At 35.3% G+C, this 21,500-nt stretch overlaps 1 protein-coding gene across 1 annotated transcript; it reads right to left on the reverse strand.

The window, feature by feature from the left end:
- Nucleotides 1–2,254: 2,254 nt before the first annotated feature.
- Nucleotides 2,255–3,896, reverse strand: LOC130940938 (transcription factor MYB86-like). Its single transcript, XM_057869235.1, has 3 exons — nt 3,631–3,896; nt 3,351–3,480; nt 2,255–3,281 (listed from the first exon to the last, which is right to left on the reverse strand). Exons 1-3 carry the CDS (start codon nt 3,761–3,763, stop codon nt 2,468–2,470), a joined length of 1,077 nt encoding a protein of 358 aa, XP_057725218.1. The 5' UTR covers nt 3,764–3,896; the 3' UTR covers nt 2,255–2,467.
- Nucleotides 3,897–21,500: the final 17,604 nt, after the last annotated feature.

The following is a 21,500-nucleotide window of genomic DNA, read 5'->3' on the forward strand; positions in this document are numbered from 1 at the left end:
TTTCATTCCTACTACTGAATGCATAGTGACTGAACAAAGAAGAAAAATGAATATTGCTCTGTGTGCCTCCGTGTTTTAAATGTAATTCCTGCACCTAAGCCAAATTGCAACTTGTTTTCATTACATTTTTGTTAATATGCTTTGTTATAATATCATAAAGCTAAGGGTGTTCAAAACTTATTCTAATGAAGACGAGAATATTATCAGCTTTTATTCAGAATAATTCGAGTTCCTGCTTTTAATTGGATTGGCAAAATTAATATAAAATCAATAGAGAAAGAACTTGAGGCTGATTTATCTTACAAATCAACTCATTCTTTTCTTGGATTTGGTAGAAATCAGAAAATGGTCAAAGGGAAGATCCTTAAGTCATCAACTTTGAATGTTCTGTATGAAGTTGATGGTCATTGGAATAGGTATTATATTGTCTTTAAAATTTTTCACTTATCAATTCTTAAACAATTAATTTTATTATATGTTTAGATTTATGCTAATTTCATAACCATTTTGATGCGACAGGGTAGAAATTGCAAGGATTTAAAGTTCTGGAGCTAAATAAATTATTGGGGGATTCTAAAAATTTTACTATCCAATACTGTACCAAAAATAGATTATTGCTTAAGATTGTCTCATTGTTGGCTTCATCATGCTCTTTTATATCTTGTTTTATCATACTATCTTATTTTATCATACTATGCACATATTGATAGGGAAAAGCTTGCAAGATCACTTCCATTGCACCTCACTTCGATGCTTATATCATTTGAGAGATGAAGTCTTGTTCAAATACTTGTAATCTGCCATTCGTCTCTTGTATTCTGTGTGATTTAGCCTCTTGAAATTTTAAATTCGATTAGGTTAATATTAATTATAGTGAATATCTTGATCATTTGAAAATTGTAATAACACTAGTTTGTAATTTTATATTCCCAATATGATTACAGATTTTTATAAATGATATAAAATTATTTGATCAGCTCTTCGACTTTGTTTTCTACATACTTATTGTTTTTGTTGAGGAAAAGTATAGGTAACTAATAACATTCTTGAACAATGTGTGAACAATGTGAATTAATAGGGTTAAAAGAGTAAATTTAATGAGTAGCATTAAATTAGGGTGTAGTGTACTTGTATTTGATTGGTGGTTGTTCATGTTGTTCAAGAGAATCATTGTTCCCCTAGCACTTCCCTTTTGTTGATTGCAAACAGATTTTACTATGTTCTGTTCATTTAATTTGATAAGGATATATTAGAATTTTTTTAATTTGATAAAAATATAGTCACGTTTTAAAAGTATAGCCATATTTTCATTATTGATATGTTTTAAAAGTATAACTATATCTCTTGTTATTGGTATATTTTAAAAGTGTAGCCATATTTTTTGTTATTGGTATGGTATGTTTTAAAAGTGTGACCATATCTAGCACATACAATTACACTTTTAAACGTAATAATCTATAAAAGCGTAACAAAAAATAAGCTATAATAATAAGTCATCAAAAGCATGACAACAGAACAATTAACACAGTTATAAATGTGACCCTTTAAAAAATGTGTTGACAGCTAAAAAAACATAACTGAAAATTATCATTACACTTTTTTTTACTATTCGCTATACTTAAAAAATGTAACAAAATCAATGTTTTCTTGTTTTTTCTATTTACGCGAATTCAGTGTAACATCATCATCAAATTTGACTTCAATAATGAAATCCATAACGATTATATTGCAATTGAATTTTTGAATATATAATATAATAAAAAATAGTTAAAACTTATCTTATTTAATATTTATTAATTATTATAATAATTAATAAATACTAAATAAAATAAATTTTAATTATTTTTAGTTAATATTTTTTTGTTATCAAATATTTTTAATATTTTATATAAAATTTATATATAGTTGTTGGATAAAGGAAAAATAAAGAAAAGTCGTAAGCATTTGTTAGCTGCAGTGTATGGGTTTTTGTCTTTTTGATTATATTCGAGTCTTTGACCAGATGACAGCCAAGGGAACCACACGATACGATAACGACAAAATTTTTTTCCTTAAGAGAGAGAGAGAGAGAGAGGACAAAAACAAATAGGCATTATTATTAGTATTAACTGCACGTAATAATTAATTGTTAGTTGGACAAGATGGAAAAGATTAATTAGGGCCACACAAAACCACAGTTAGCCTCACTCATTATCATTAATTAATTAATTAATTAATTAATTACTAATCATTCATCTTCAAGAATATAGTGTCGTTATTCTTCAAACTCTTTATGAACACAGATACATCAAGAAGAAGAAAATAATAATCACATCAACTACAAATTTTCCTGTACTATCAACATCTTTCTAGTTTTGCTACCTTGCTTGTTCGCTCCAAACGAAAGAAATATTGAAATCCAAGTTGAAAAAAAATCAAATAAAATAGGAAAAAGAAAAAAAAAAGGAATTGAATTTACAGTTGAAGATCATATATGGTGGAAGACATCAAAATTAGCGGCGGTTAGATCTTCTGAAAGTGAGGTTAAGGGATAGGTACTGAAATGTATGGAAGAAGAAGCAGTATTAGTGTGAGTGTGTTCTTGATCTTCTTCCCATGAAGAACAACTGGTCTTGTATAAATCCTCACATTTTATAGCACCAAACTGAAAAAACGGTTCCACATGCTTGTTAGTAATATTTTCAGCGCTAGCGTCCCATGGTGATGATGATGAGAACCCTGTTACTGATGTGTACATGTTTGATGAGCTGTTATTGCTTGAACTCTCCTTGTTGCTGTTCATGAATTGATCTGTGACTGACACGTGTCCCCCTTGATCCGAATTGGTTAGACTCGGCATTGAAGAGAATCCTCCTCCACAGTAGTTAGTTACGGCAGTTACCGGCGCTAGGTGATGGTAATTATTGGGCTGATGAGGAAAATCAGCATAGAATGAAGATAGAGGGTCCAAAAATGTTGGCTTATTATTGTTACTCGTCATGAAAATGTCTCTAGAAGCTTCCGTTATGGCATTGCTGTTATCATCGCCGGCGTAGTAACCGGAATCGTTCAGCGATGAGGCCAAGGCCGTTGAGAATGGAATTTGTATCTTGGAATTCTCTGTCGTCGTGATGATTTTCTTGCTGCAGCTCTCTTCTTCTTTTTGATCATCAGTTGATAGAGGCTTGTGTGTGGCTGGGTCAATTCCTTGCTTCACTAGCTTCTTCTTCAGACATGAATTCCAGAAGTTCTTTATCTCATTGTCTGTTCTTCCTGGTAACTGCGCTGCTATCTGAGCCCACCTGTATCGTCATACTTTTCAGCACTCGAAAAAGAATAATTGTTGATGATCCTTGCATTTTATAATTTACCTGTTTCCAAGGATTTCATGGAGACTGATTATAAGATCCTCCTCCTGCTGAGAGAACATCCCTCTCTTTAAATCCGGCCTGAGATAGTTTATCCATCTTAATCTGCAACTCTTTCCGCATCTTTGCAGCCCTGCAAGTTATTAGGATTTCGTTACTTAAGAGTACGGATATTCTGTTGTTGAGTTATCTTGCTTGCAGACACCAATACAATTGCAATACAATTGCAGGGCAATTTAAAATCATATTGAAAGAAATGAAAGAGAAGGTGAATGTTTATTACCAGCTAGTTTTGGAACGGAGCTCCAGCATCCGACACCGAACCTTGTTATGTGATTGAAGAGCTTCTCATCTTCTTCAGGGGACCACAAACCTTTCCTCAGTTTCTGCTTTACACAGCAAGAATGGCGACCCATTTGTGAAAGAACGAACCAACACTACTATATGGTTGTACGGTGTGATGAAAATGCCTATGTTCCTTCTCACTTTGGTTTCCGAAACTCTCAAGCCGTCACTTCCTCTATATAGCCTGAAATATTTACCAAATTAGTTATTATTAATTATTTTTTAATTATTTATGGTTCATTTAAGAGGTGGAAATGTTATGCTTTTCGGGGCCCCCGGAGAAGGGGGGGGGGGGGTGGAAGAGACTAATTAATAGGGAGTAACTATAGAACTAATTGTGTTCATTTAGAGAAGATGAATAAATCATAATAGAAAATCTTACTTAGAATTGAAGTTAACAGAGAGAGAGAGAGAGAGAGAGAGAGAGAGAGAGAGAGAGAGAGAGAGAGAGAGAGAGAGAGAGAGAGAGAGAGAGAGAGAGAGAGAGAGAGAGAGAGAGAGAGAGAGAGAGAGAGAGAGAGAGAGAGAGAGAGAGAGAGAGAGAGAGAGAGAGAGAGAGAGAGAGAGCAATCAAGTGGGTTTTACGCAAATCCGGTGCTGCTTTTGTATTGAAATTGATTGGTTTTTAAGATATCACTATTTCTAGAAAACATAATTAATTAATTAAAACACTAAAACACACACATTATATATTTTTTTATTTAAAATTAATATAAATAAAGGCGATCCACTTTATGAACGTGTACTAATATGGTAGAGAATAGATAACTAATGGAGTCAGGTGTTTCCTTTTTATTATTAACTGTTAATTAAGTAATCACTGCCATATAAAGATAATATAAAGATGACTATATTCAAAAGGCCTGAATCAGATAATATAGTACGTATTTGATTAATACTTTTAACTATTATTATGATTAATTAAAATGTTCTAGGACTTTTCTTAATTATTAATTTATTTTCTCGCCATTTTACTTTTTTGTTTCTCATTACAAAACCCAAAAATATACCTTTTCATAACCAATAATAAATACACTTCCATGCAATTCCTTGAGAGATGACCCAAGGTTTAAATACTTCGGTTAATTTTATTAGGTTTGCTTAAGTGACAAACAATTTAAATTTGATTGAGGTTTAATTGTCGGTTTAGAACTATACTTCCAACGCACTTATTTTTGTGAAAATCTTTACCGACGATTTTTCTCCCATCAGAGGGTTAAGCGCAATTCTAGTTTATGGCTACAGAATTCCCAATTACCCAAAGCTAAGCGGATTATATGTCACGTATCCAGATTAGTTCAAGTAATTAGCAATTTAGGAGGAATTTTCTTTCAAATTGTTGTTCAAGCGAGATAGCTCTATCGAGAATCACAAAAACACATGTAGAATAAGGGTTATACTGTCGTTCTACCCAAATTCATAAGATAAAGAATGAAAGCAATCCTTGAAACTGAATCAATACATTAATTAAAATAGAAAAGCAATAGTCTTAATCTATAGAAATAAACAGAGCTCCTAACCTTAACCGAGGAGGTTTAGGGGCTCAAGACTTATAGAGAAAACTAGGGTTTAGAAAAGAGAAACGTGAGGAAGTGAGCAGATCTCTCCTCAAGCGTGAATCTTTTCCCTTTTATATCTAACCTAATTTGATTTGAAATTAAAATAAAATATAAATCCTAAACCTAAAAGATTTTGTTTGTAAATAAGAATTATAAAATAAAAGATAAGATAATATAAAGATGCTCCTTTGATGAGGTTGGATACGGATTGAATGGCGCTAAACGCCAGGCACCCATAGAGGCAGAAATGCTTTTGATCTATGCTGGTTGCTGGCGCTAAACGTTAGCACCCATAGGGGTAACTTCGAATATTCTCCTTTTGCTAAAAAATTTACCAAATTGATCCGAATTTCACCTGAAATAATAAAAATACCAGAAAAATGCAAAGTAGCATCCAAAGAGAATTTTCACACTAAAATATAATTAAACTTACTAAATTCCAACTAAATTTAACTAGAAAAGAAGCGGAAAATGGGTATAAGATATTCATTCATCACAACACCCAACTTGAACTGTTGCTTGTCCTCAAGCAACTAAAAATAATATAGGGCTGAAAAAAGAAAATGCCTAAGACTTGAATGTTTAATTAAGCTCTAGTCTAATCACTGAGTGGGGCTAATGACACTGTAATTCTAAATAAGTTTGGCATCTCACTATCCTTTGAAGTTTAGAAATATTCATATCCTTCAGAACTAGAACCCGGATGATATTATGGACTCTCTTTTTCCTGAATGCATAGATTAATTCTTGAACACAGCTTTTTCTTTTCTTTTCCTTTTGTGCTTTGCACCTTGAGTCTAGCCGTGACTCTAAGTGTTTTGTCTTCAAGCTCAACTTGATACAACAACACCACAAGTACTTAACCGGAAAACTCTTTTGAGTTCTATTTTTTTTCTTTTTACTTCTCCCAGACAATGGTGCTCAGAGCCTTTGGCATGCTCTGTAATTGCACTTGGTCTCGACTTTTAGTACTCTGTCTCAAGGATTATTTGACACATTTACATCATAAGTATATAGTTAGGAAAACAACTCATTTGAGCTTTTAATCATTTTAGACCTTCCTAACCGTTGATGCTTAGAGCCTTGGACCTTGCTCTTTATTTTTATTTTCTTTTGCTATTTGTTTTGCTTCAAAGATTAATTTCTTATTTACTTTAGAGAATCCATAATACTTCTCTAAGTTCCTATTCTTCCAGAACTAACATTTTTAACTCTAAGGTCAAATATGCACTGTTCAGTTCATGCATTCAGAATTATAGATAATACCACCACATGAAAGTAATCAGAATAACTCATTATAGATAACTCAAGACTCATGCATTTTACTACTTCTTTTCTTTTTCTTTTGATTTTTCCAAGCCCAGTGAGTAATATATGAGACAATTTTTTAAATTAATTATAAAATATCAAAATAAATAAGAAAAATAGAAAAATAATAAAGTACTACTACTTATCATGCAAAAGCTTTCAAACAGAAAACAGAAAATAAGATAGAATACTAAAAAATAGAAAATAAAATAAGGAAAGCAGAAGATAAAGAAACTTAACCACCTCAGTCATGGTGGCTGCTGCTCCCTCCTAGGAATCCTTTCTAGCGCTTTAGCTCATCTAAGTCGCGCCTCTGCTTCAGCTGCTCCTCCACTAGCTGATGGAAGAGTGCTGAGTGGTCCTGGTGCTCCAACCTCAACTGATCCACAAAAGATATCAGCTCCCAAATGGATGTGGTCAACTGGTTCCAGTAGTCATGGAGAGGGAAATAGAATCCCTGAGGCATCTCTAGAAGCTCCTGCTGAGGTGGTTGATGCGTGAGCATCTTATCTATCTTTTCCTAGTGAATTTGCACTTAATTTGTTGAGTTTAATTAAGAATTAATTATATTTTAGCCACTATGGATTGTATTTTGAGTTTTGTGCAATTTTATTTATTTTAGGTAGCATTCGGAGGGATTTGATAAAGCTTCTGCAGAGAAAAAGAAGAAACCAAAGAGATGACCAGCGAAGACCGACGCGGACGCATGGCTCACGCGACCGCGCGGAATGGAGGAAAGCGCAATGACGCGATCGCGTGCCTGACGCGAACGCGTGGACTGGAATTTGCACAAATGACGCGTCCGCGTGATTGACGCGTCCGCGTGACTCGCAAAAAAGATCATCGACGCGATCACATGCCTGACGCATCCGCGTGACATGCGCCACGTGCAGAAAATACAGAAAAATGCTGGAGGCAAATTCTGGGCTGTTTTAACCCACTTTTCAGCCCAGAAAATACAGATTAGAAGCTGCAGAATGGACAAAGCAAGTGGTCCCCACCCATCAACTGAAGATCTGTTAATTAATTCAAATTTAAATTCAAATCTTATCTTTTAGGAAAAGATATTATTTTTATTTTTAGATAATTAGATTTTAAATTAATGAGGATTAGTTATAAAAAGGGGAGACTTCTCTTCTATTAAGGGACTCCATTGGGGGGATTGGATCCCATCATTGGGAATACATTTTGTTACCTGAACGCTTATTTATTTTCTACTCTGAACCATGAGCCACTAATCCTCCATTGTTAAGGTTAGGAGCTCTGTCTATTTGTATGTATTGATTTTATTACTTTTTCTATTTTAATTTATGTTTTTGATTTATATTTAAGAATTGTTTTCGTTCTTTATCTTATGAATTTGGGTGGAACGGAAGTATAACCCTCTTTCTATTTGAGTTCTTGTATAACTTGGAAAAGCTCTATACTTGAACAATAGCTTGAAAACATATTCTCCTAAATTCTAATTATCTGGATTTAACGGGATACGTGACATATAATCCTTTTATTCTTTGGGTAATTAGAGTTTTTGTGGCATGCAAACTGGAATTTGATCATGTACCATTTAATTGGATTTAATTGACCAAGGAATTGGCAGTTAAGGAATTTTAAAGGAGATTGGGAAGGTCTAAGGAATTAGGGTCTAGTCACATATAGTTTGCCATAAATTCAAATCCTACATAATTAAAATAGTTAGTAAGAAAAGTTAATCCAGAAAAATAGATAACTCTGAAGCCTTAACTGTTTATCCATATTTTATTCCCAATTTATTTAATTGTCTATACTTTTGATATTTTGAATTTAAACTTAAACCTTTTGAACATCTCAAAACCAATTTCTGCTTGCCTAACTAAGCCAATCAATCAATCATTGTTGCTTGATCCATCAATCCTCGTGGGATCGACCCTTACTCACGTAAGGTATTACTTGGTACGACCCGGTGCACTTGCCGGTTAGTAAGTGTGGGTATTAAATTTCGCGTTAAGTTTTTGAAACTAGGCGCATAATGCCTTTGAGAAGTAATACCTTAATAGTTGTCAATCACAATCAATCCGGCAACGATCGCGTCATTGCGCTTTCCTCCATTCCGCGCGGTCGTGTGAGCCATGCGTTTGCATCGGTCTTCGCTGGTCATCTCTTTGGTTTCTTCTTTTTCTTTGCAGAAACTTCATCAAATCCCTCCGAATGCTACTTAAAATAAATAAAATTGCACAAAACTCAAAATAGCATCCATAGTGGCTAAAATATAATTAATTCTTAATTAAACTTAACAAATTAAGTGCAAATTCACTAGGAAAAGATAGATAAGATGCTCACGCATCAGTGGTGGAACTGGTTCCTGTGGTGGTGCATGTCCAAGCTCTTGAGCATACTCCATACTCCTCTTAGTGGTGATATCTCCATCAATGGAAACTTGGGCTGCCTCACACAGGCAGAGTATGTAACAACCCAATTTTCAGTATGTCTAGATCATACCAGAAACTGAGCGTCACCAACTTGTCTTCCTAATTATTATCTAATATTTAATTATATGAGCTTGATTCATTGTTAAAAGTGTAGTTATTTTACGAGGCACTTTTTTTTAAAACATTTATATTAATAAATAAAGTCATTCATAATCAATTCACAAATAATAACTGACATAATTGTTATAAACAACTACACTTATATACATCTCAAGCAGTTAACAACATTCAGTTATCCAACCTTTATTAGAGTAAAGATCTTAGTTAGAACACCCTTAGATATAGCTAGATAATATATATATATATATATATATATATATATATATATATATATATATATATATATATATATATATATATATATATATATATATATATATATATATATATATATATATATATATACATACAACATCCCAGGCCCTGACCTGTTCAAGAAGTCCCTAAGCTGGCACCCAAGCTAGCCTAGACTCTATACTCATCTAGTCTCTCTAAACTACTAAAGCGAGGGAAAGTACGTTCTAAGTCTTCAAAACTCAAGTAAGATGAAACATCATCAAAAGATGGAACATCATCTACCACTCCTCTACACGATCATACATTGTCAAAGAGCATCTCACTGGTATTTCATTAAGTAGCTACAAAATAGCAACATCATATGAAGGACTTAGGCTAAAGTTCATAGATAAACAGGGTGTAGAGATCGGCTAGTCTCACGATATATACGTATAAACAGAAAATGAATCTCGCTCTAGACTCAAAAGACTACCCAGAGCAGAACCCTATTGTAGAACAATCATCAGTGGACTACGGAAGGATACTCTTGCTTCTATTTGGAGGGGTGGTGCATGAATCTCCACACCTTCATACAGCTGTACCAGCAGGTGCAGTGGGTCATCCAAGTAATACCTGAGCGAATTAGGGTTGATCCCACAAGGATTGTGGTTTGAAGCAAGCTATGGCTATCTTGCAGGTCTTAGTCAGGCGAAATAAGAAGGTTGTTGGATTGAGGCAAGGGCAAATAGTAATAGAAATATTGTATAAATGACCTTTTATATCAGTAAGAGGAATATAGTTGAGGATTGGACTTGCTTTGTCTTTCTGAATTAACTCTAGTATTACTGTCTTCTTTGCTTGTGAATGATTTCTTCAATGGCAAGCTGTATGTGATTGACGCTGGTTTAAGCAGCCGACAATACTCCTCCAGATTTGAACCCCAGGGTTAGTGAGGATCCATTCTGATTGATGGTTGATGAGCGGATAATTTGTACGCTTTTTGGCATTGTTTTTAGTATGTTTTTAGTAGATTTAGTTAGTTTTTAGTATATTTTTTATTAGTTTTTAGTTAAAATTCAATTTTCTGGACTTTACTATGAGTTTGTGTGTTTTCTGTGATTTTAGGTATTTTCTGGCTGAAATTGAGGAATCTGAGCAAAAATCTGATTCAGAGACTGAAATGGACTGCAGATGCTGTTGGATTCTGACCTCCCTGCACTCGAAGTAGATTTTCTGGAGCTACAGAAGCCCAATTGGCGCGCTCTCAATGGCGTTGGAAAGTAGACATCCTGGGCTTTCCAGAAATATATAATAGTCCATACTTTGCCCAAGCTTTGATGGCCCAAACCGGCGTTCCAAATCAGCTCAAAACTGCCCGGCGTTTAACGCCGGAACTGGCACCAGAATGGGAGTTAAACGCCCAAACTGGCACAAAAGCTGGCGTTTAACTCCAAGAAGAGTCTCTACACGAAAATGCTTCAATGCTCAGCCCAAGCACACACCAAGTGGGCCCGGAAGTGGATTTTTATGTCATTTACTCATTTCTGTAAACCCTAGGCTACTAGTTCTTTATAAATAAGACCTTTTGCTATTGTATTTTCATCTGGGGATCTTAGATCATCTTTAGGTCTTTGAATCCTTTGATCATGTTTTGGGGGCTGGCCTCACGGCCATGCCTAGACCTTGTTCTTATGTATTTTCAACGGTGGAGTTTCTACACACCATAGATTAAGGTGTGGAGCTCTGCTGTACCTCGACTATTAATGCAATTACTATTGTTCTTCTATTCAATTCAGCTTGTTCTTATTCCAAGATATTCATTCGCTCTCAAGAACTTGATGAATGTGATGATTATGTGACGCTCATCATCATTCTCACTTATGAACGAGTGACTGACAACCACTTCCGTTCTACAAGCAAACAAGGCTCTAATGTCTATCTCTTGGATTTCCTTAACCAGAATCTTCATGGTATAAGCTAGAATTGATGGCAGCATTCAAGAGAATCCGGAAGGTCTAAACCTTGTCTGTGGTATTCTGAGTAGGATTCAATGATTGAATGACTGTGACGAGCTTCAAACTCGCGATTGTGGGGCGTTAGTGACAGACGCAAAAGAATCATTGGATTCTATTCTGACATGATCGAGAACCGACAGCTGAATAGCCGTGCCGTGACAGGGTGCATTGAACATTTTCACTGAGAGGACGGGACTGTAGCCACTGACAATGGTGATGCCCAACATACAGCTTGCCATGGTAAGGAGTAAGAAGGATTGGATGAAGACAGTAGAAAAGCAGAGAGACGGAAGGGACAAAGCATCTCCATTCGCTTATCTGAAATTCTCACCAATGAAATACATAAGTATCTCTATCTTTATATTTTATTCATATATCATTCATAACCATTTGAGTCTGCCTGACTGAGATTTACAAGATGACCATAGCTTGCTTCATACCAACAATCTCCGTGGGATCGACCCTTACTCGCGTAAGGTTTATTACTTGGACGACCCAGTGCACTTGCTGGTTAGTTGTGCGAAGTTGTGTTTATGCCATGGTACTGAGCACCAAGTTTTTGGATTCATTACCGGGGATTATTTGAGTTGTGAAAAGTAGTGATCACAATTTCGTGCACCAATGGTGAAGCTCTTACAGTTCATTCTCCTTGATGATCCTACTCAAAACGCCACAGACAAGGTCAAATCTTTCGGATCGGATGATGCTGCGCCTTTGGTTCTACCCTCTACCACAGAAACCCTAATCTCCCCGTAAATCGGTTAAACTGATGTCTCGAGAAGTCCCCAATGAAGTCGTGGATTAGCCGTCTAAGAGATGTATAATCAAGCTGGTGGTTCATCATTGTCCGATGAAAGACGCACTTTGAACCCATGTAGAATGTGATAACCTTATGCGAGTTCAACGCATTCATGTTGATGAAGAATGAATATACATCTTAGATATCAAACACAGATTGAAGAGAAACAGTAATACTTTTATTAATTCATAGGACTCAGCAGGGCTCCTCCCCTCAAGCTAGGAGGTTTAGAAACTCAAACTGAAAGGAAATGCAATGGAAAAAAATGTGTAAAGTGGCTGAAGATCCCTAACAAAGAGGGATCTTCTACTTTAAATACTAAACTAATGACTAGTAAGGGTAAAACAATCTTTTTGGTACTAAAATCCACTTATGGGGCCCACTTGGTGAGTGTTTGGGATGAGATTTGATGAGATCCACGTGCTATGAGGCCTCTAGGGTGTTGAACGCTGGTCTCTGATCTTTGGGCGCTGGATGCTTGGAAGGGGGCAGGAAGCTGGCGTTGGACGCCAGTTTTGGGTCTTCTAATACAAAGCAAAGTATAGACTATTATACATTGCTGGAAAGCTCTAGAAGTCAGCTTTCCATAGCTATTGACACCACTCTATTTGAACTTCTGTAACTCCAGAAAAGCTCTTCCGAGTGCAAGGAGGTAAGATCCAGACAGCATCTGCAGTGCTTTTTCTGTCTCTGAATAAGACTTTTGCTCTAACTCTTCAATTTCAGCAAAAAAATACCTGAAATTGCTCAAAAACACACAAACTCAAAGTAGAATCCAAAAATTTGAATTTAATACAAAAACCTATAAAACCTTAACAAAGCTAAACAAAACATGCTAAAACCTATATGAAAATGATGCTAAAAAGCGTATAAAATATTCGCTAATTAAAGAGGAATGGAGAGAGAAGGAGTAAGAATTAGGGAGTTCTTAGTAGAGTCGAGGTTATTAGTTAAGTTCATTAATTCTGTGTTGTTTAGCAGACAAATAGCAAAATATAGAGAAGTAGTAAACAAAAGATACAGATAAATTGAGAAAGTAGAGAAAATAGAAAACAGAACACAAATAGAAGAATACAAGAAAATAAAACACATACACAGAGAATAGAATACAAACAAAGAAAGCATACATTCATACAACAATTATAATAGAGAAAATGCACAACCAAGTATGATGCATGTCTAGTCCTAATGTAGGTAATGAGCTCATTTGTCAGTTACGTACCCGCTCCCGACGTTTTCCAGAGTCCTTTGACCAGGTAAGGCTTCCCTGTTGGCAATGCTCATCGCAAGGGTCCTTTGACTTATGAGGCAAACCACTGTAAGAGTCCTTTGACTTGCAAGGCGGTACTAGCAACGCACTACAAGAGTCCTTTGACTTGCATGGTAGAGCTAGTTAACTTATATCTGCCCAACACACTCGCTGTAAGAGTCCTTTGACTTACAGGAGTATTTGCTTGTTGTATTTTCTCGGTACCTCTGTAATTGTCCTCTGACTTACAAAATAGCATCATAGTTAAGTATACCAGGAAAGCACTCTCAGTGGTCATACCACCATCTATCTGACTAACTCAATGCAGTAGATGAACATACAAATATCTCTGGAGTTGTCTTAATTCAACAAATGACTTTTAAATAAGCCCTCTACTTGTTCTCTATTCTCTTTATCATATTACTCTTTTCTCTTTGTCTCTTTACTCTGATTTGGTTTCTCTTTTCTCTTTATCTCTTTACTTTGCTTTGGTTTTTCTGTTTAACGTATGTGTTTTATAGCTTATGTAAATTTTGGTATGAATAGTTAGCCTATCCCAAGTATAGGTTCATTATATCTATACTGAAACAGTTTAAATTTTCATATTATACCAAACTCTAGACACAACTCAAGAACTAACTATGTTGCTCCTAGTTCGTTCGCTAATCTCTGTTTATTTTTGTCATTAAAACTTTACCAACTTTTTCTTCAATTTTTATCTTTTTTTTTCAACTTTTTATCTTTCGTTTGTCTTTGTCTTACTAATATGTTATTACCACTTTCTAAGTGTTTTATGAAGGTAATCATGAGATTCTCAGCATAAAGTTTTCTTTCTAAAGCTTTTACGAAAAACGGCCTTTTCTGCATTATTTTACTATTTTTAATAAAATATTATTTTTAATTAAATAATATTATTTAATATTTTATTATTATTTATTATTTTATTAATAAGTTTTCGAAAATTAACTTACCTTTTACTTTTAACTTTAAAATTCACTTTTTACCACCCGTAACTTTTAATATTTTTACTTTAACCACCCTAACTTTTGGAAATTACTAAATAACCCCGTAAACACCAAAATATTTACTTCCTTGCCCTTTTATGGATCAAAAGCATGTTCTTCATTATTCTTCATCACACTCAAAGTGTTCTGCGTGTTCTTCGTAAATTCTTCAGATTCTTTCTCTGTTTTCACCAGTTTTTCAATCTTTTCAGTAACTGAGTTTTACCAAAATTCATAATAAATTAGCAGCCACTGAAACCCCATATTTTCCACTTGATTTCAAAACTAAATCAACCCCAATTTAAGTCCTAGGGTTCATTTATCCAGCTGCACTGAAGAACATATTTCTTAGCTTGAATATCATTAAATTTCAACAATATTTCAACAAACTTTCACCAAGAATAGCTCATATAAGCAATCAATTTCAAGTATAACCAAAGATTACAACAATCACACAAATCAAACACAATTATTCAAGATTAATTTTACCAAACCTTACTTTGATTTGCTGCCTCAAATTCGGTTATGCTTTTAGGTGTTCTTTAAGCATTTTTTCCTCCTAAAACACATCAAGAACAACTTTGAATCCATAAAACCTCAACTGACCAAACCTTAATAAACCTGTTAGGAAGGAATTTCTCACCTTAAATGTGCTGGGAATTGAAGATATTTGTCCCACATGTCATGCTAAGCAAGAGATCTAAGGAAGAACATCAAGAAAACACATATTTAGCATGGTTTTCCTTGAAAACCGAATTGAAGAGGGAGGGAGACAGCCATCTCACCTCATTTCCAGCCATGAAAAGTTACATGGTGATGTAGAGGAAGAAGAGAGGATCATTTTGGTGTAATCGGAGTTTTGATTTGAGTTTTAGTTTGGAAGAAATGAAGCTTTGAAGATTTATGAACCAAGAAATTTCTCTCCTTTTTCTCTTGATAATTTTTGGCCACAATGAGCAAATGAGGCAGCCTTGGAGGTCTTGGGGGTGAGGAAAGTCGTTCATGATGATGATTGGCTAGTTTGAGAGGTGGTTGAAAAATATCTCAGGTTATAATTACTAAAACTAGATATATTAGAACATACGCTTAACAACACTTCTTGAGATTAATATTTGAGCTACTAGTATAAATAACACTAGTAACATGATTAAAATGAGAATAGAAGATATATGATGAGGCATAAGCATTGCTAAAGTCATCAGAGAGTGCTGGTGCTAAGCTGCACTAGTAAACTGTGAACTCGGTTAAACCGATCTCCTATTTTTAACTAAAACAGATCAAATAATATTATAATATTATTCAAGAATCTCTAATATTAATATAATAATATTATTATATTACTATCTCTCTTCTCTCATAAATCGAGTCTGGTTCGTCAAGCTGAGACTATTTATGGAAACCATAAACAAAAGCTCTTAACTGATATGGTTCAAAAACTAGGTTCTTCGCGACCGCGTTATCGAGCTTGTCCCAAAAGAGCTTTTGGCTTAAAGATGACATAATGACAATGAGGATTGAGATACTTGATGATATACTAGAGGTTTTCCCTTCATTGATCTTTCGGAGAACTCCGTGTCTTCAAAAAAGATCTCACGTACTCGAAAACTGGGTTGTTACATTCTACCCTCCTTAAAGAAAATTTTGCCCTCAAAGTTTCTGCCACATGCAGAGTCCATCTTCAAGCAATCCATTTTCTTCAATCCATCTTGATGAAGAGATAAGTCTGTTCCTTACAGCATCCAAATCTCACGTAGCCATAGCCATGGAGATCATGATAGCTTCGAAAATAGCTGTGCCTCATACCGATTTATCATTCATAACTGATTAAACTATGCCTATTCGCAGTCATTGAGGTCTTGTTCGCACCAAACCATCAACATTAAGGTGATCAGTCTTAATAACTCAAGTTAAGCACAAACATCCCCAAAATGAGTGCTCATAGACATTCATGCCAAATGTATCTTAAAAACACCCGAACGACATGAGACACACAAGCAGAGTATGTAGTAAAGCATAGTCAGTCCACTCCCCAAGCTCTACTGGGAACGAATTACTCTGATACCAAATTGTAACAACCTAATTTTTAGTATGTCAAGATCATACCAAAAACTGAGCGTCACCAATTCGTCTTCCTAATTATTATCTATTATTTAATTATATGAGCCTGATTCGTTGTTAAAAGCGTAGTTATTTTGTGAGGTACTTTTTTTATTTAAAAACATTTGGATTAATAGATGGAATCATTCATCATCAATTCTCAAATGATAACAGATACAATAGTTATAAACAACTATACTTATATACATCTCAAGCAGTTAACAACATTAAGTTTTCCAACCTTTATTAGAGTAAAAATCTTAGTTAGAACACCCTTAGATATAGCTAGATATAACTATATACGTATATATACATACAACATTCCAGGCCCTGACCTGTTCAAGAAGTCCCTAAGCTGGCACCCAGGCTAGCCTAGACTCTATACTCACGTAGTCCCTTTAAGCTACTAAAACGAGGGAAAGTACATTTTAAGTCTTCAAAACTCAAGTTAGATGAAACGTCAACAAAAGATGGAAGATCATCTACTACTCCTCTGTACAATCATACGTTGTGAAAGATCATCTCACTGGTATTTCATTGAGTGGCCACAAAATAGCAACATCCTACGAAGGACTTAGGCTAAAGTTCATAGATAAACGGGGTGTAGAGATCGGCTGGTCTCACGGTATATACGGATAAATAGAGAACGAATCTCACTCTAGACTCAGAAGACTACCCAGAGCAGAACCCTATTACAGAACGATCATTAGTGGAGTATGAAAGGATACTCTTGCTTCCATCTGAAGAGGGAAGGGAGAGTGAAAGGGTAAAAATTGGGAAGTTCTTAGTAGAGTCGGGGTTATTAGTTAGGTTCATTAATTCTGTATTGTTTAGCATACAATTAGCAAAATATAGAGAAAAAGTAAATAGAAGATATAGAAAAATAGAGAAAGTAGAGAAAACGGAAAACAGAACACAAACAGAAGAATACAAGAAAATAAAACACAGACATAGAGAATAGAATACAAACAAAGGAAGCATACATTCATACATCAATCATAATAGAGAAAATTCACAACCAAGTATGATGCATGTCTAGCCCTAATGCAGGTAATGAGCTCATTTGTCGGTTACATGCCCGCTCCCGATGTTTCCCGGTGTCTTTTGACCAGGTAAGGCTTCCCTGTTGGCAATGCTCCTCGCAAAAGTCCTTTGACTTGTGAGGCAAACCACTGCAAGAGTCCTTTGACTTGCAGGGTGGCACTAGCAACCCACTGCAAGAGTCCTTTGACTTGCATGGCAGAGCTAGTTAACTTATATTTGCCCAACACACTCACTGTAAGAGTCCTTTGATTTACAGGAGCACACACACACTCTCACTGTAAGAGTCCTTTGACTTACAGGAGTATATGCTAGTTGTGTTTTCTCGACACCTCTGTAAGAGTCCTTTGACTTACAGAATAGCATTATAGCTAAGTATCCCAAGAAAGCACTCTCAGTGGTCGCACCACCATCTATCTGACTACCTCAATGCAGCAGATGAACATACAAATATCTCTGGAGTTGCCTTAATACAACAAATGACCTTTCAACAGGCCCTCTACTTGTTCTCTATTCTCTTTATCATATTACTCTTTCCTCTTTGTCCCTTTACTCTGCTTTGGTTTCTCTTTTTTCTTTATCTCTTTACTCTGCTCTGGTTTCTCTATTTAACGTATATGTTTTATAGCTTATGTAAATTTCGGTATGAATAGTTAGCTTGTCCCATGTATAGGTTCATTAAGTCTTTACTAAAACAGTTTAACTTTTCATATTATACCTAACCCTAGACGCAACTCAAGAACTGACTATGTTGCTTTTTAGTTCGTTCACTAATCTCTGTTTATTTCTGTCATTAAAACTTTACCAAATTTTTCTTTGATTTTTATCTTTTCTTCAACTTTTTATCTTTCCTTTGCCTTTGCCTCACTAAAATGTTATTTCCACTCCCTAAGTATTTTATGAAGGTAAGCATGAGATTCTGAGCTTAAAGTTGTCTTTCTAAAACTTTTACAAAAAACTGCCTTTTTTGCATTATTTTATTATTAAATTTTCAAAAATTAACTTACCTTTTACTTTTAACTTAAAATTCACTTTTTACCACCCGTAACTTTTAATATTTTTACTTTGAGTACCCTAACTTTTGGAAATTACTAAATAACCCCCTAAACACCAAAATATTTACTTCCTTGCCCTTTTATGGATCAAAAGCCTGTTCTTCATTGTTCTTTATCACACTCAAAGTGTTCTTCGAGTTTTTCGGAAATTCTTCAGATTCTTTCTCTGTTTTCACCCGTTTTTCAATCCTTTCAATAACCGATTTTTACCAAAATTCATAATGAATTAGCAGCCACTGAAACCCCAACTTTTCAACTTGATTTCAAACACAAATTAACCCTAATTTTAGTCCTAGTGTTCATTTTTCCAGCTGCACTCAAGAACATATTTCATAGCTAGAATATCATCAAATTTCATCAACATTTCAAGAAACTTTCACCAAGAATAGCTCATTGATAAACCCCATTTTTAGGGTTTATCTTGTGTTGGATTTAGAGCACTTTATCAACCTTTTGTCACGTTTAACCAATGAATTAGCATGATTTTGTAATCTCTCCCATATTTGTGCTTGAATGTAAAAACATGCTTTTTAAGCCTTTAATTTGATAATTTTAATTCATCCTTGATTCTATAAGATGCCTTGATGTGCTTGCTAGTAATCTCAGGTTAAAATAGGCTAGACATAGATCAAAGGAGCAAGGAAGGAAGCATGCAAGTGGAGAGAAGAACAAAAAGCCAAAGAATTGATCTCGGCCAAGGACGTGCACGCACACAAGGCGCTCGCGCGCACATTGCTAAATCGGCCAGGGGCGCGTACGCGCACCGTGCGCACACGCGTCACAGTCTACACGTGATTCTGTTACTGCAACACGTGCCTGGCAATTTTGGAGGGCTTCTGCAACCAACTTTGGCACCAAATTGCATATATGAACTGAGGATTGAAGAGGATTGAGTCATTCACATCCATACACTCATTTTTACACTTTCTTAGATATTTTAGTTAGTTACATTTGTAGAGAGAGAGACTCCAACCTCTCTCTAGGGTTCATCTTTATTTTCTCAATTTTCAACCATTCCTTGATGAGATCCATTGCAACTCTCAATTTACTTTGTTCATGTTATAGATCCTTTTCTCTAATCTCAATTAGTTCTTGTAATTGTTCAATTCTCATAGATCTTAGATTTAACTTTGTTGTTTTGGATTCTATTAATGCATTGGAGATCTCATTTTCATTGTTGTTCATTGTTGATTGTTGTTAATCTCTTGTATTGAATTACTTTGATTCTAAGTTTCTTCTCAATTCTACTATGTCTTTCATTCTTGCTCTCCAAATGTTTGAGAAAATGCCAACTTTAGATATGGAGTAGCATTCCCTCACTTGGCCTAGTGGTTGAGTCATTGGATACACTTGAATAATGGATGTCAATTGTTGATTGAGGATTGAGAATTGCTAATTGATTTGGAGTGCACTAAAGCTAGACTTCCTTAAGGTAAGACTAAGACTTGTCACTCAAGTTAGTTACTTTCACTTGACTTTCCTCTATGATTAAGGGTTAACTAAGTGAAACAATACTCCATTGTTATCACAATTGAAGGAAGCTATAGTGATGGAACTTCCAATGTTCAACCTTGGCCAAGGCCTTTAATATTGATTGATTGTTGTTCACCTTTGTTAGCACTTTTATGCCACACTCTTCAAACCACAAAAGACACCTAACCAATAACGTGCATCCTTATAGCATTCCTAAGGAAGAACGACTCGGGACTAATACTCTCAGTTATTGATTTGATTTGTTTGATGATGGATTGTATGTCGGTCTAGACTATACTACGATTGGTTACTTGATAATTTCTATACCGGCTAAAATCTACTTATCAAAATGGCGCCGTTGCCAGGGAATGCGCATGAGTGCCATGTTTTTGGTTAATGTAAATATGTGAATATTATGAATATGTTTGTCTTTTGCTTGTTTGTTAGTTTTTGTTAGTTTTAGGATTTTATTAGTTTTGTCTTTATTTTTCACTATGAATTCTTGTCCTTGTGGTTTTGGATATGATTATGACTATGTTGTAGGCCATGACAACTTGAATGATGGCTCACATTATGGGAGAGATGAATTTTTGAGAAGGGAGCCACATCCATATGAGAACTCATCATGGCAACCTCCTCATTCAAGCTACTATGATGGTAATCCCTCCTACAATGCATATCATTCCAATGGATATGATGGTTCTTATCATGACTATTCCACTCAACCACCATCATTCCATGCACCATACTCCCAATATAGTCCTTAAACACCATCATTCCAACCACCATACTCTCAATCCTATTTTCACCAATTGCCTCCACACAATCCTAATCCATATTCCCCTATGCATATCCTTGTGATGATTATGAACAAGCAACCATTGAATCACTGCCACTCCAACATCTTTACCCTTCAAACCAAGTTTCCATGGATGATTGATGAGCGGATAATTTATACGCTTTTTGGCATTGTTTTTAGTATATTTTTAGTATGTTTTAGTTAGTTTTTACTATATTTTTATTAGTTTTTAGTTAAAATTCACTTTTCTGGACTTTACTATGAGTTTGTGTGTTGTTTCGTGATTTCAGGTATTTTCTGGCTGAAATTGAGGGACCTGAGCAAAAATCTGATTCAGAGACTGAAAAGGACTGCAGATGCTATTGGATTCTGACCTCCCTGCACTCGAAGTAGATTTTCGGGAGCTACAGAAGCCCAATTGGCGCGCTCTCAACTGCGTTGAAAAGTAGACATGCTGGGCTTTCCAGCAATGTATAATAGTCCATACTTTGCCCGAGATTTGATGACCCAAACGGGCATTCCAAATCAGCTCAAAACTGCCCGGCGTTAAATGCCGGAACTGGCACAAGAATGGGAGTTAAACGTCCAAACTGGCACAAAAGCTGGCATTTAACTCCAAGAAAAGTCTCTACACATGAAAGTTTCAATGCTCAGCCCAAGCACACACC

This window comes from Arachis stenosperma, chromosome 1 (assembly GCF_014773155.1).
Source record: "Arachis stenosperma cultivar V10309 chromosome 1, arast.V10309.gnm1.PFL2, whole genome shotgun sequence".
Classification (NCBI taxonomy): Eukaryota; Viridiplantae; Streptophyta; class Magnoliopsida; order Fabales; family Fabaceae; genus Arachis; species Arachis stenosperma.

Bases quoted from the DNA above. Each gene is read 5' to 3' on its own strand.
- LOC130940938 (XM_057869235.1), bottom strand. From the start codon at position 3,763: ATGGGTCGCCATTCTTGCTGTGTAAAGCAGAAACTGAGGAAAGGTTTG. The intron at 3,481-3,630 runs GTAATAAACATT...AATAACTTGCAG, and splicing joins CTCCGTTCCAAAACTAGCTG to GGCTGCAAAGATGCGGAAAG. The intron at 3,282-3,350 runs GTAAATTATAAA...ATGACGATACAG, and splicing joins CATGAAATCCTTGGAAACAG to GTGGGCTCAGATAGCAGCGC.